The sequence below is a fragment of the Muntiacus reevesi genome, chromosome 1 (assembly GCF_963930625.1).
Source record: "Muntiacus reevesi chromosome 1, mMunRee1.1, whole genome shotgun sequence".
Lineage (NCBI taxonomy): Eukaryota > Metazoa > Chordata > Mammalia > Artiodactyla > Cervidae > Muntiacus > Muntiacus reevesi.
Genome location: NC_089249.1, coordinates 24243824 through 24257390, shown reverse-complemented (window position 1 = coordinate 24257390; position 13567 = coordinate 24243824). Strand labels below are relative to the sequence as shown.

The 13567-nt window shown below is 39.3% G+C and overlaps 1 protein-coding gene across 5 annotated transcripts in view; it reads right to left on the bottom strand.

The window, feature by feature from the left end:
• Positions 1-4851: 4851 nt before the first annotated feature.
• The window catches only part of DENND5B (DENN domain containing 5B), a 216848-nt gene continuing 208132 nt past the window's right edge, over positions 4852-13567 (bottom strand). For 4 of the 5 annotated variants that reach the window (XM_065939709.1, XM_065939714.1, XM_065939729.1 and 1 more), the window contains 2 exons: positions 11344-11518; positions 4852-9859 (listed from right to left, as the gene is read on the bottom strand). In XM_065939709.1, the coding sequence (XP_065795781.1) occupies positions 9676-9859; positions 11344-11518 (359 nt within the window). In that variant the 3' untranslated portion in view covers positions 4852-9675. The remainder of the gene's footprint in view (positions 9860-11343; positions 11519-13567) is intronic. The other variant, XM_065939734.1, reaches the window with a different exon arrangement.

Here is a 13567-nt window from a genome sequence, read left to right as displayed (position 1 = left end):
CTTTAATACATATAGGCTACTCAGATTATCTGTTTCTTAAGTGATCTTTGGTAGTTAATGTCTTTAAGAAACTTATCTACCATCCAAGATATAGAATTTCTTTCCAAAAAGATATTCATAGTATTCTCTTATTATCCTTTTAATGTATGTAATGTCTGTATTTGCATCACCTCTCTCATTTTTATATGGCAATTTGGGTCTTTTTTTTTTTTTCCGTAATCAGTCTGGCTAAAGGTTTATCAATGTTATTGGTTTCTCAAAGAACCACCTTCTGTTTTCACTGATTTTCTTTTTCTTTCTGTTTTCTGTTTTATTGATTTCTGCTCTGCTCTTTATTTTTATTACTATTATTGTTTTTAGGTTTTTAAAGGTTGAAGTATATGTCATTGAGTTTTTTTTTTCTCACAGAGGTGTTCAATGCAATTAATTTCTTTTTAAGAGCTGCTTTCGATGTATCTCACAAATATTGATATGCTTTATTTTCATTCAGTTCAAAATACTTTCTGCTTTCAGTTTTGATTCATTTTTTGACCCTTGTGGTCAGAGAACTTACTTTGCATGACTTAAATCTTTTTAAATTTGACATGTTTTATTGACCTGAATATGGTCAATCTTGGTAAGTGTTCTTTATGTACTTGAAGAGCATTTGTATTCTGGTGGTGTTGGACATTCTAATAATATCAGTTAGGGCAAGTTGGTTGGTACTGTTTGCAAGTCCTCTGTGTTTCTACTGATTTCCCATTTCTTTATCAATTATTGAGAAAGGAGAGCTTTATCTTACTATAACTGAGACTTTGTCTATTTCTTATTGAGTCCATTGTTTTTGTGTCCAGGCATTTTGAAGTTCTGCTGGTTTTGAACAGGATGTAAGTGGGAAATCAAGGAAGAGTTTTGGGGCACTTAAGTAGATAGGTGGTATGAGTAGTAGGTAGGTAGTATGGGTAGGTAAAAGGCCTCCGGGTTATGTTATTTTGAGTATAAGGAACATCTGGCCCACATGTTGGCTCTGACTAGAGTGATTTATTTTTAGATTACTCTGCTCAGAGAGTAACTGCTCCATCTAGGTTACAGTATCTATTTTAATCAAAGTAAAGCACATATCAGAATAAAGAACCAAAAGAATTATCAAAAATATTAGGTTGAATCATATGGAGTTGACATTTGTCTTTGACCTACAAAAATGGTAATTTCTCATAAAGCAAGGATGTTTGTTCATTTTAGTATTGTTCAGAATAGTGAAACACTGAGAGTAATCTAAATTTCAAACAGTAAATCATGTCACAATACTGGAAAATTAAAATTAAAGTTTTGAGAGGTTATTTAATAACTGACTCCTTTTGTGTCCTCATCCAATTTTATAACTTTAAATTCTATCTATACATGCCAGCAACTCCAAAATGCATACCAGAAGTCCAGTAGCTCAGAAGATCCAGACTCAGACATTCAATTTCCTGTTCACCATTTTCACTTGGATGTCTAGTCAATATCTGAAATTTAACATGTCCAAAACTGAACTCCTCTTCTGTCTTTAAATCCTCTTCTCCCCACATCCTTACTCATCTCAGTTAGTAGAAATTCTAGCCTCTCCTTTCCCGTTTGTTCAGGTCAAAATCCTTGGAGTCATTTTTGTTTTTGGTTTTCACATTTTTATTGGGGGCCACCGGGGAGGGGGCCTGTCCCTGTCCAGAGAGGAGCTCACAGTTCTTCAGCCATTTCAGCCATTCCAAGGCTCTGAGGGTCTGGGGGTGGCCAGGCATGTTGGGCATGTTCCCATCGTCTTGAAAGAGCACTGGGTAGGTAGGTATAGGGTGTGGCCTGGTTGATCATGATGGTGTACTTATTTGTGAGCTGAGTGTGGGCAGAATTAGAGCGAGGCCTCTGGTGGTGAAAGATGCCACCAGCCTGACATTCTTGAGGAAGGTGACGATTCCAGTGGCTCTCCTGGTTTCCTTTGGAGTCATTTTGACTCTTCCTCATCCCTGATATTCAATCCATCAGGAAACTTTCTGACTCTAGCTTCAAAATATATCCATACCCAATGCTTTTCACCATTGTGATCACTGAGGTCTTCTTTCTCTTACACTGCAAAAGCCTCCTGACCTTATTATAATAACTGTAGTTAGTCAATATTTTAAAGAGCAGTGATGAAAATTGTATACATCTGGACTAAGTTCAAATGAACATGGCAGACAGTGTCAGCTCTAAATCATTACCTCATAAAGTTTGGAGACATTTGCTCACTATCTTCTTATCTTCTCCTGCATTTTCCTACTCCCCTCCTTCGTTTCCTCCTTAACTGACTATAAGGAACTAAACTGTTCGGAGCAGTTATTAATTTATTGCCCCATAGCAATAAAAATCTTGCTCTGCAACAATGGAGCTAGACCTTCTTGTAAACATTTCTCCTCTGACAGGTGGCACAGTGTTAATCTTCGTTAACAGAATGCACTGGAGAGGCTCTGGAGGAGGGCGCTTCTCTTCCAGGTTCTGTCGTGCTCCCTTCTGTGAGCTCCTCCAGTGTGCAGCTCCTGGCCCTTGTGGAAAGTGAAAGTGAAAATTGCTCAGTCGTGTCTGACTCTTTGCAACCCCATGGACTATAATATGGTCCATGGAATTCTCCAGGCCAGAATACTGGAGAGGGAAGCCATTCCCTTCTCCAGGGGATCTTCCTAACCCAGGGATAGAACCCAGGTCTCCTGCACTGCAGGTGGATTTTTTACCAGCTGAGCCACAACAGAAGCCCTTGTGGTCTCAGAGGCTAACCTGTTGTGGTAGGGAGGCTTGGGGGGCTCTGTAGTGAGCTTTACTGGTATCACACCTCTCCATGGAGGGCTTCCCCGGCACCTCCTCCAGTGGCTTCCCAGCATGTTCTGGGCTATGCCACCTCTCCAAGGATGTTTCCTGGCACCTGACAGCAGATTCCAAACAAGCGGCACTGGTGCAGCATCTCAGTAAACTTCTCTGCATCTAGTGGGCTGTGCTGTGCCCTCTCTAATGAAGTCTGACTCTCAGCCTAAGTAGGGGGGGTGGCTCTTGGAGGTTTACCTTACCTCAGCCCTAGTTAGTAGCTGCTCCCTATATATGCTGTTTTTGTATTCTTTAGAGTTCTTTTTATTGCTTAGTAGCAAATCCTTCATCATTCCAGTTTCTTATCATAGTAGTCTGTGATGGTTAATTTTATGCATCAATTTAGCTGGGCCATGGTGCCCAGATATTTAATCAGACATTATTCTGGAAGTTTCTTCTGTGATAGTGTTCTTCAGATGAGACAAACATTTACATTGGTTGACTTTGAGTAAAGCAGATTACCCTTCATAATGTATCCAATCTGTTGGAAGGCCTGAATTCAGCATAGACTGACCTCATTTGAGCAAGAAGAAATTCTGCCAGTCAGCCATCTTTGAACTTGAACTACAGTTCTTTCCTTGGGTCTCCAGTCCACCAGCCTAACCTTTGGATTTACCATGGCTCCACAAGTGTGTCAGTTGATTCCTTAAAATAAATCTCTCTCTACACACACACACACACACACACACACACACACACACATACACACACCTGTACACATCCTTAGCTCTGTTTCTCTGGATAATTCTAACAGTTCTAAACATTAAACTACCTCTCTTCAGATTGCTTGTGGTTTCTGTCTCTTGATTTGGATCCTAACAAATACACCATTACTTCCCCCTGAACTCCGGATCCACATGTGCGCCTATCCAACATCTTTACTTGGATGTCTAACAGGTATGCCAAACTTACAGCCAAAAGTAAGCTCTTGTTGTTCTTCCTGCAAACTTGTTTCTCTTACGCTTTTTCCAATCTCAGCTACACAACTCCATTTTCAGTGTGGCTTTCCCTGGCTAACCCAATTTACAATTGCAGTCCCATCTTTAAGCATCCCCAACCATACTTTCAATCCTTCTTCTTGTTATTAGTTCTCTAATTACTGTATGTATTGGGCTTCTCAGGTGGCTCAGTCGGTAAAGAATCTGCCTGCCAAGGCAGAAGATGTGGGTTTGGTCCCTGGGTCAGGAAGATCCCCTGGAGAAAGAAATGGCAACCCACTCCAGTATTCTTGCCTGGAAAATTCCATGGACAGAGGAGCCTGGTGGGCTACAGTCCATGGGGTCATAAGAGTTGTTGGACATGGCTTTGTGATTAAACAACAACTGTATGTATTACTTGTCATGTTTATTAGGTAATTGCTCCATTAGAATATAAATTCCATAAAAGCAGGAATTTGATGTGTGTGTGTGTTTAAACTGCTGTATGGTCATAACCTAAAGTAATGCTTAACATGTGGTGAATAATCAATGCATCTCTGCCTTTCATTTTTACTAAGGACTGCAGTGCTAGTTATTTTTGAATGTTTTGTATAAGAAATACTACGCTTTCCCAAATTCATAAATACATTCTACATTTTCTTTCAAAAATTGTTTTGCTGTTTAGATTGTTAAGCTAAGAATTGATTTTCCTGGATGGTGTGAGATAGGGTTCACATTTTCTTTCTTTTCTTTTTACCGATTCTGGATAACCAGTTGCCCAGCAGATATTTCTTGTGTGTGTTCGTGCTTCGTGGAATTCTTCAGGCAAGAATCCTAGCGCAGGTTGCCGTTTGCTACTTCAGGAGATCTTCCCGACCCAGGGATTCAACCCACAACTACACTTGTGCCTCTTGCACTGGTAGGGGGATTCTTTACCACTGTGCCATCTGGGAAGCTCCTATTTCTACTACATAGTGGTTTCATGTAGCTTTATCTCTCATAATGGTTTTGTTGCTCTACTTTCTGGAGTCACTGGCCCTGTGCACTACTCAATATTAAGGTTCTACAATAACAAAGCAAAACAAAGTATCAACCCCACAGTTTTATTTGTAAAGAACAAAGCATGAAAAGTCATATTTAAATGTACTCCAAAACCTGAAAAACCCACATCAGTTTCTCTGATACATATGTTAAAGTGCTTGATATCACAATACTTTTTAAATTTTAATTATGTTCAGATGAGAAAAAAATCCAGTTCTGATGCATTTTGTTAACAATACAAAGAAAAAAAATATAATTTAAATGCAGAAATGCGTATTTAAAAAAAAGATACACAGGATACATTTATACATGGTTCAAGTGTAACACAGAGAATTCTTTCTATATGTTTAACACCCTTATCTGATTGACAACAGGAACTCTCACCATATCTCTCTACTGTTAACAAGGTCTGTCTGGTGTTTGGAATAAAGACTGGGCCACACACAAATACATTTAGGTAAATATGTCAAGCATAATTCCCTCCCACATAACCCAAGGATACCCTGGATTCATTCAAATGAGGAGAATGTTTTTGATGATTTTTTTTCACTCTGATATTAATTGTTCAGTATGATACCTTTCTGGATCCAATCTTTATTTTGTCCTTGAGAGGACAATCAGGTCTGCTAAGATCTGAAAGGATGAGGTTCTCCTTGGATTATTCTGATCACACTCCATTGGTACCCTCCTTCAAAAAGCTTGGAAATCAGTTGGATTCAAGAGTTGTTTTTTTTTTTTTTAATTCAAGAGTTTTATAAATGGATTTTAACAGGAATAAGAGACCTAGTACTTTATTATTTCTCCTTTTACACTAAAAGGTAATATAACAAATACTTACACAAGAAACACGGACTTCAAATGACATGGATGACGTGGAAATAGAATTCACTTTATAAAAGTAGAGAAGATCTCAAGACTCCATTCTCAATCAATGAAGGTGTATTAATACTGAAATATAAATAGCTACAGTTCAGATTGTCCTTCCAAATGGTGAAAAAGATAGACTAGTTTCTATAAACCTCACAGAGAAAATACTCAACAGTTCTCAAAATGAAAATCTACTGAAAAATCATAATTCTTAGCAGAAAGAAGCTATTTTATAATTAACAGCTACACTCCCAGTGCTGTCAAATAAATATTTCCCTGGGCAATCTGAGGTCCTCGTCTGTTGCCTCATGTTTCAGAGTATCTCAGAGGGTCAGCATTACTATACACAAACTGCTATGTGTAGTCTCCATCCCTCTTCCACTTCCATTTACATACAACAGTGCTTTATTGCCAAAAAAGGAAATATGAGCAATTCAGTATTTCCCCTGTATATTCATACAGTGTGACAGAAGTTCATTAAAATGATTTCTTAAAAAGCCATGTTAAAGTAAATACCACAGGGTTACAAAAGGTACAAAGTGTATGAAATATTTAAAATAAAATTTAGAGAGAAACCATAAATTTTGCAAGCTTTTGGTTTCTTCTATCAAATTCTTGCCACAGTGGGAAAGAGGAAGGGAAGGTTGGGAGGCCTTCCTTTTGTTCTCAGTAGCCCCATTTTCTCCACTGAGAACCCTACTTTATTCTACTCCACACTGAGCCTCAGTCATTTTAAGGTGCAGATGAGCCCCCAAACAGAACACAGCTTCAGGGTCTCACACATAATACCAACACTGGTGTAATGCCACTATATCAAAAAGGTTATTATTAGGAGTTTCAGAACATTTGAAAAACACTTGGAAGATAAGTATTTCAAGAGGTAACATTTTTGGCAATTTAATATTAAAATAATTTCTTCTTAAGCTATTTTGTGAAAATACTAATCATGACTCCAGGCACAACTTTTAATTTATTTTGAAGAAAAAAGTCAAATTTGATTTTTGTATACTTTAACTCTGAAGTATGATGATATAGCAATATACTAATTTATTAACAGCAAAAAGTATACCTCTGAGTGACTTTCCAAAGTCAGGTCGGAAGGCTATGTATACTTATATGTACATTTATTCTAAGAGTTCTGCTGTTGTCCTGCTCAAAATAATTTGATACTCAAAGACAGTTATAAGCCATGTTAAGAATTGTCTTACTTCTTTAGAACTGTATTTCTTACATGACCCCAAACTCTGCTTAAGTATCCTTTTCATTCATCAACTTGGGTTCTAAGAGCTTTTTGTTGTTTCCAAATATTAAATTTTTTCTGAAAAGCCACCCATCACTAGAAATATTCAAAAGAATGGGCTATAGGGCATTCGGGCAGCTCATAAGGAGGTCCCCAGGGGTCTGGAGCACTGGCTTTATTACTGGACTGTGTATAGACTTCCAAGGTGATAACTCTAAAGGGCACAGCATTCTAGAGGATGTGTCCATTCTGGTGTGATTTCTTCTTTTGAAACTGGTCATTGCACTACTGTAATAGAAAATGGGATGAAACTTTAGGTCAGACTCTTGGGGGGTATTACTTTCTAAAGTAATGGTTTTACTCACAGGTCTGAAATCCAATTTTATTCCTAGTTTTGTTTTTGGCTGTGCCATAAGGCTTGTGAGATTTTAGTTCCCTAACCAGGGATCAAACCTGGGTCCTCAGCAGTAAAAGTGTGGAATCCTAACCACTGGACTGCCAGGGAATTCCTGCTCCTACTTTTTATAACAGGTGTAATTTTCTATAACTTAAGGACAATTTGTTAAAATGAATATTAATCCCTATAAATTATTACTATAAATGAATATTAATCATTATCTGCTACCTATATACGTGGATGAATTAAGATCCAAGGGTAGAAAGACTTAATATGAATGCCTTGAAGGCCAGTCTCATGTAGCCTGGTATAATTAAAAAAACATGAATTCTACACCCTTTGTCGTCACTGACCAGGTGTGCAGGTAAGTATTTAATCTCTCTGATCCTTAAGTCTTCCCATCTGTAAAATGAGAAGGCTAGATGAGATGACTTAATTCTAGCATGCTAACCTAAGTCACCTCTCTGTTTGCCCAGAATATGTCAGAAGCAAGGCCTTTGGAAAAGGTAACAAAAACAAAACCCTACATTGGATCATTCTGTGGTTTCTTATCATTGAAACAGTAAGCACCTGGTGTGAAACAGGTTCTGGATATGTCCCATAATAGACTCTCCATGTCCCAGGGGTAGCCACACCACTGCGGACAAACTTTAGCTTCAGGCAAACACATTTCTGGTCTACCCAGGTCACCCAGAACCATCTTAAACCCTTTCCATGGGTTTCTAAATGCTGCCTTCAGTTCTCCCTTACCTCCTCAAGGACTCAGTCACATATTAAAAGGGAGTGTGCCTTGGCTGATTACAGTGTTTGATAATGGGAGTGGGGCACTTAATTCACTAGTTTCTTCCTCAAGAGAAAAAGGGAAGCAACACTATTGGCTAAAGCCCAGGACCCTCAGATAACACAAGGGTCCTGAGAGGCCACGACTTTGCTTCTCAGTCACAATTGGGAATAACCTGGAGCTCTGCTAAGGCAATTTCACTGCTAACAACGTGCAAATGTCTAAATTACTTACAAGACCAACTGTAACATGAAGACTTACGGTAACGTACTAACACTGTATTTAACTTCCTTAAAAAACACCAAATTGGAAAGTTACTCACAACGTTTGGTCTTCCAAACTGTTGCCTCTTGTTTTGCTTCCATTTTGCCAGTCTGCGTAATACTGGCTTTTACCTTCCTGGGCCAGCAGTACTACATTTTCACCCCTGCTTACAAAGGAACATACAGCTGGCCCTGAAACACCCAGAAAGGGTTCATTCTTTCTCTCTTCTTCTGGTATTTGCATTATCATGGTCAACAAATACTTTAACAAAAACATTCCAAGCCACACAGAGTCCTCCTCCTTCTTAGACATTCTTTCCATTTCCTGAGGGGGGATGGGCACTGGAAGAGGGGAGGCGGGTGATTGGAACCAAACAAAGACAGTGTTTGTGGTTATTCTTGAGGGGTAAGGGACCACTGCAGGGTTGAGATGGCCAAATTAAAAGTATAGAATCAAACTGCTGTTTGCAGTTTTTAAGACTGAGGCCAACACTCTGAAATTCACATCTCCCCAAAGTACCTCAAATAATAAGAATAAAAATGTCAAAGATGAAGTTAGTCTAGGCTAATCTTTCCAAAGTGTAAAGAAGTTAATATAATCCCACAATTTCATATGCTTCTCAGGACTTTGTGTGTTCTCTTTTCAGTTCAGCCAAGTTCCTGGGGTCCAGTATTTAAAATATTTGAATTATATCTTTATCTTGTGGTGATGAAAAAATTTTTTCAAAAAACTTGGAAGAGAGGCTCAATTCAAATTATGAAACCATCTGAAACTTAAAAGATGTAAATGAGGGCTACTCTCCCCTACAGTAGGTAAACTGTTTACATTCACAATATAAAGGGTAACACACCAGGATGGCTGGCGAGTACATAACAATGCTTTCTGGATTCCTTTGTGGTACCTGGAGGAAAATAAAAAGCCCCAGTGGGTTGTACTATATTTACATGTTTACTGGCTTCTTCCTGACTAGCACCACTCTCCCCACTACCCAACTCCCAATACTTTTAAGCTACTGATTTTAAGTTACAGGAGTATTCAATCTAAGAAAAGTCTTATTAGAGTAATAGAATTTCTTAAAGAAGAGAGCATATTTACACACATCTAACACATGAAAATACTCTATTTTATACTAAATTCCAGGTTCAAATGAACTACAATACAGCATTTTGCCTTGTCTGCAGTGTGAGAACTGTTCACATTGGAGGACATGCCGTGCCGCCCCTGCAGTGACTCACTGCCTTGTCAGACAAGTCCAAATTCGTCCCCATTTTCGGGGAAGGTTCAGGAACAGGGTTCTGGACTGAGTTTCTAGCTAATTGGGTTACACATCCACTCCTTTGATGAGTGAGCCTTCTAAGACTATGGTGAAGTCCTGAATGGTCTGCAGAATGCGGATGAGGGAGTTGACCGTCATGTGATCTCGCAGGAGGGCGCTCTCCTCATACATTCGGGTGATGGCAGGACACTCGGCTAACAGAGGAATCCACTGTGGGAGCAGGCGATCTCTGCAGACCCAAACAGAAACAAGTCCTGAGCACTGCTGCCCTGCTGCAAAACTACACACACACTGGAGCTGTGGACAGGAAGGTGAGAGGCTGAATGGGGCGAAATCTAGCCAAGCTCTGAGGTCCCCAGAGAGAAAATCAAAGTCAAGTAGTTGGATATTACTGGTTAAAAATGTAATGAAACAGTGTACGCTAAGGGGGAAAGGAAACCCATCAGATTCTAAGAGTGAGTCTGCACAAATTGGCCATAAAGACTTAGATGTGGTAAAGATATTCTCTATTCTGATTCTACCTCTTTTAAAAGGAAGCAGAATGTCATTTTGTATTGTTTAACAGAGATGTTATCCAGACATCTGTGACAAGTCATGCCAAAGTAGACCTTTTGGGAAGAAAGACTCCATTAAATTGTAGGGACTAGCACTTAAAAAAAAAATTTACACAACATAAAAAGGTAAAGAACAAAGCAGAAAAACATTAAGTAGATCTTATAAACCAAAAGAAGTGTTGCATTGATCTAATAAATCAAAACAGTAAAGAGAGAAAAGGAGATAAGGATAATGCTCAAAAGGAACTTAAAAAGCACAGCTGAAGTTGGATGGCTTTTATTAAGAAGAAATATAGAATTTAGCTCAATAAACCAGCTGTTTCAGGAGGACAGGATCTCAATCTTCAACGTTTCCTGATTAAACTGACATTAGTATCTGTCACCAAGTTGCTTGGACACCCTTGCTGAGCAGCTCTCAGTACACCTTCATGACAAGGCAGCTAAGCCATCCTACAAGAGGTGTTGGGGCTTAGAAGAAAACAAGCATTGCACAGATAAAAAATCTTCTAAGGGTCTGTGGCTCATTTCTTACAATTCTGAGAGCTGTTTTAAAATTAATGGATTGCATAGCTCCTATGTGTCATTTTACAAAAAGAAAGGGGTAGAAAACTGTCTTAAAGAGACTTTCCATGGTAAGAATTCTACAATGTCATCAAATTTAAAGCAATATGGTAGTGTATACACACTATACAAGCTCTGTACAGAAAATACGTATGTGTGAATGTGCTGGTGTGTCTAATTACCTCCACCTGTCTATGGCACAGTACTGTGTCACGGTTCAGAGCTTGGGGCTCTGGGGTGAGACTGGGTGTAAATCTTGGCTCTGCCTCTTTCTAGCTGTGTGACCTTGGGAAAGTCTGTTAACTTATCTGTGCCTCTTCTACTTTCTATTTTCTCACCTATACAGTGGGGATATTGCTTGCTACTTCATGCAGGGGTGGTGGTGAAGTCATAGGAGGGTTAAATGAGATAATACATGTGAAGTACTAAGCATAGTGCCCAACACACAGCAAACACCCAATAAACAGGAATCTCATAAAACTTGGAATGGAGGAAGTCAACCAGAGAGCTTTGGAAGGGGCATGGTCTGGTATAAACCTTTCTAAGTTCTTGTTCAACACATGACAAAGACAGGGAAAGTCAAGAACTGGCTTAATACCGTGTTCCAAGGCAAACTAAGATCTGGAATTTGCCATCCTTCCCAATATTCCGGGGTGCAGTATTAATAGCATTTACATAGTGACAGAAGGTTTTGCAGGATGATTTCTGAATGAGGACATCATCTTCATTATCTAGAATCTGGTCAGTGGTTTCAAAATAAGCAACTGCTCTCTCTGGGGAAGGAAATCAGAAGCATATCACAATACACATTAATACTTCATATACAAAAAGAGGAAACAATTTATTCTGGAAATACTAATGATTCTTTGCATTATAGCCAATCCTAAAACCAAAACCACGATTTTATCATTGGTTTCACAATAAATCCTAAAGGCCCATGTTTCCTGGTAGAACAATATGCTCCCAGGAATTTATTTTCTAGTCTAGACTACACTCTACATGGTTGGAAAGCTTCCTCTCTTTAGAATACCTTCAAAAATGGCAATTGATAGCAAAGAAAAAAATAACATGGTCTTGTCTGTTAAGACTGGATCCTTCTAGGAGGAAGTAGCAAAGACATGGTAGCCATTGAGGTGGAGCCCTTTGATCCAGTTATAAAATGACTGGCTAACACTTTGCAGCAAAATCCTTGTAACAGAACTTCAGTAAATCTGAGGAAGAGTTATTAATATACTTAGCAGAAGCAGGACTAGTAAGATTCAGTGCATTCCACAAGAAAAAAAAAAAAAAACACGCCAATCTAGGGGCCTAGGTCTGTCCACTTTCCTTTCTTTGTCTAAAAGTTCAAATTTGGATAAAACCAACTACTTCATTCAGGTCTTATTTATAAAACATGAAACAATTAATCATCCTGTTAAAGAGACTGTGAATTGTAGAAGAGCTGCATAGCAAAATAAAGAATACAAAGTTTAGGGAGCTAGAGAACCACATTCTAATCAAACTTTCCTGAAGATGGAAACATTCTATATCTTCAAGGTTCAATTCTATAGCCCCTTGTAGGGCCAGTATGACTAAGGGAGTAAATTTAAAATTTGGAAAAGACTCTGATGCTTGGAGGGATTGGGGGCAGGAGGAGAAGGGGACGACAGAGGATGAGATGGCTGGATGGCATCACTGACTCGATGGACATGAGTTTGAGTAAACTCCGGGAGTTGGTGATGGACAGGGAGGCCTGGCGTGCTGTGATTCATGGGGACTCGCAAAGAGTCGGACACGACTGAGTGACTGAACTGAACTGAACTGAATCTAAATAGCCACATGTGGCTAGTGGTTGCCATACTGGATAGCACAGAACTAGAGTAATCTTTTTAAAACACAAATTATATCATATTCCTCAGCTCCCTGGTAACTCAGATGGTAAAGAGTACACCTGTAATGAGGGAGACCTGGGTTTGAACCCTGGGTTGGGAAGATCCCCTAGAGAAGGGCATGGCAACCCACTTGAGTATTCTTGCCTGGAGAGTCCAATCCCCATGGAGAGAGTAGCCTGGTGGGCTACAGTCCATGGGGTCGCAAAGGAGTTGAACACGCCTGAGTGACTAAGCACACCTTATCTCCAAGTCTTCCCATTCCGTTCAGGATAAAGACCAACTGCTTCCAAAGACCTAGAGGGCCCTCCACAACCTGGCTCTGCAATAAAAATCCTCTCTCCAAATACCCACCCTCTCTCCCTCACTCTGTTCCAGTCACACTCACCTCCCTGCTGCTCTACAGAGTCAAGCACAGCGCCACCCTGCCCTGCCAGGGCACTTGTCTCAGCCTGCGGCACTCTCCTGGCATTCACAAGGCTCACGTGTCTGCTCAACAGTACCTTATCAACAGCTCTATAACCTTCCTAATTAAAAGAGTACTCCCACTCTGTTTCCTTTTGCCTTGCTCCATTTTTGTCAGCATCTATGATGACCTTCCAGCATATCAGATAAATTACATATCTGTTATGATTTTTTGTGTATTGTTTGCCCTCCTGACCCCACAAAGATTCTAAGTTTGTCAACCATAGGAATTTCTGTGTCTTGTTTACTTTTAACTTGAAGTGTATACCTTGAACATCTAAAATAGTTTAGAATATTGTGAACACACACACACACACACACACACACACACACAGATATATTTGTTGACTGAATGAAAAGCACAGACACTGCTTATTTGATATTTACTTTGAAAAACATATACCCTTATCACTAACCCTTATTTGCTCAAATTCTTGGGTTTTTTGAGTTTTCTAAGACCTTTCAATGACCTCACAACAATGTACACCA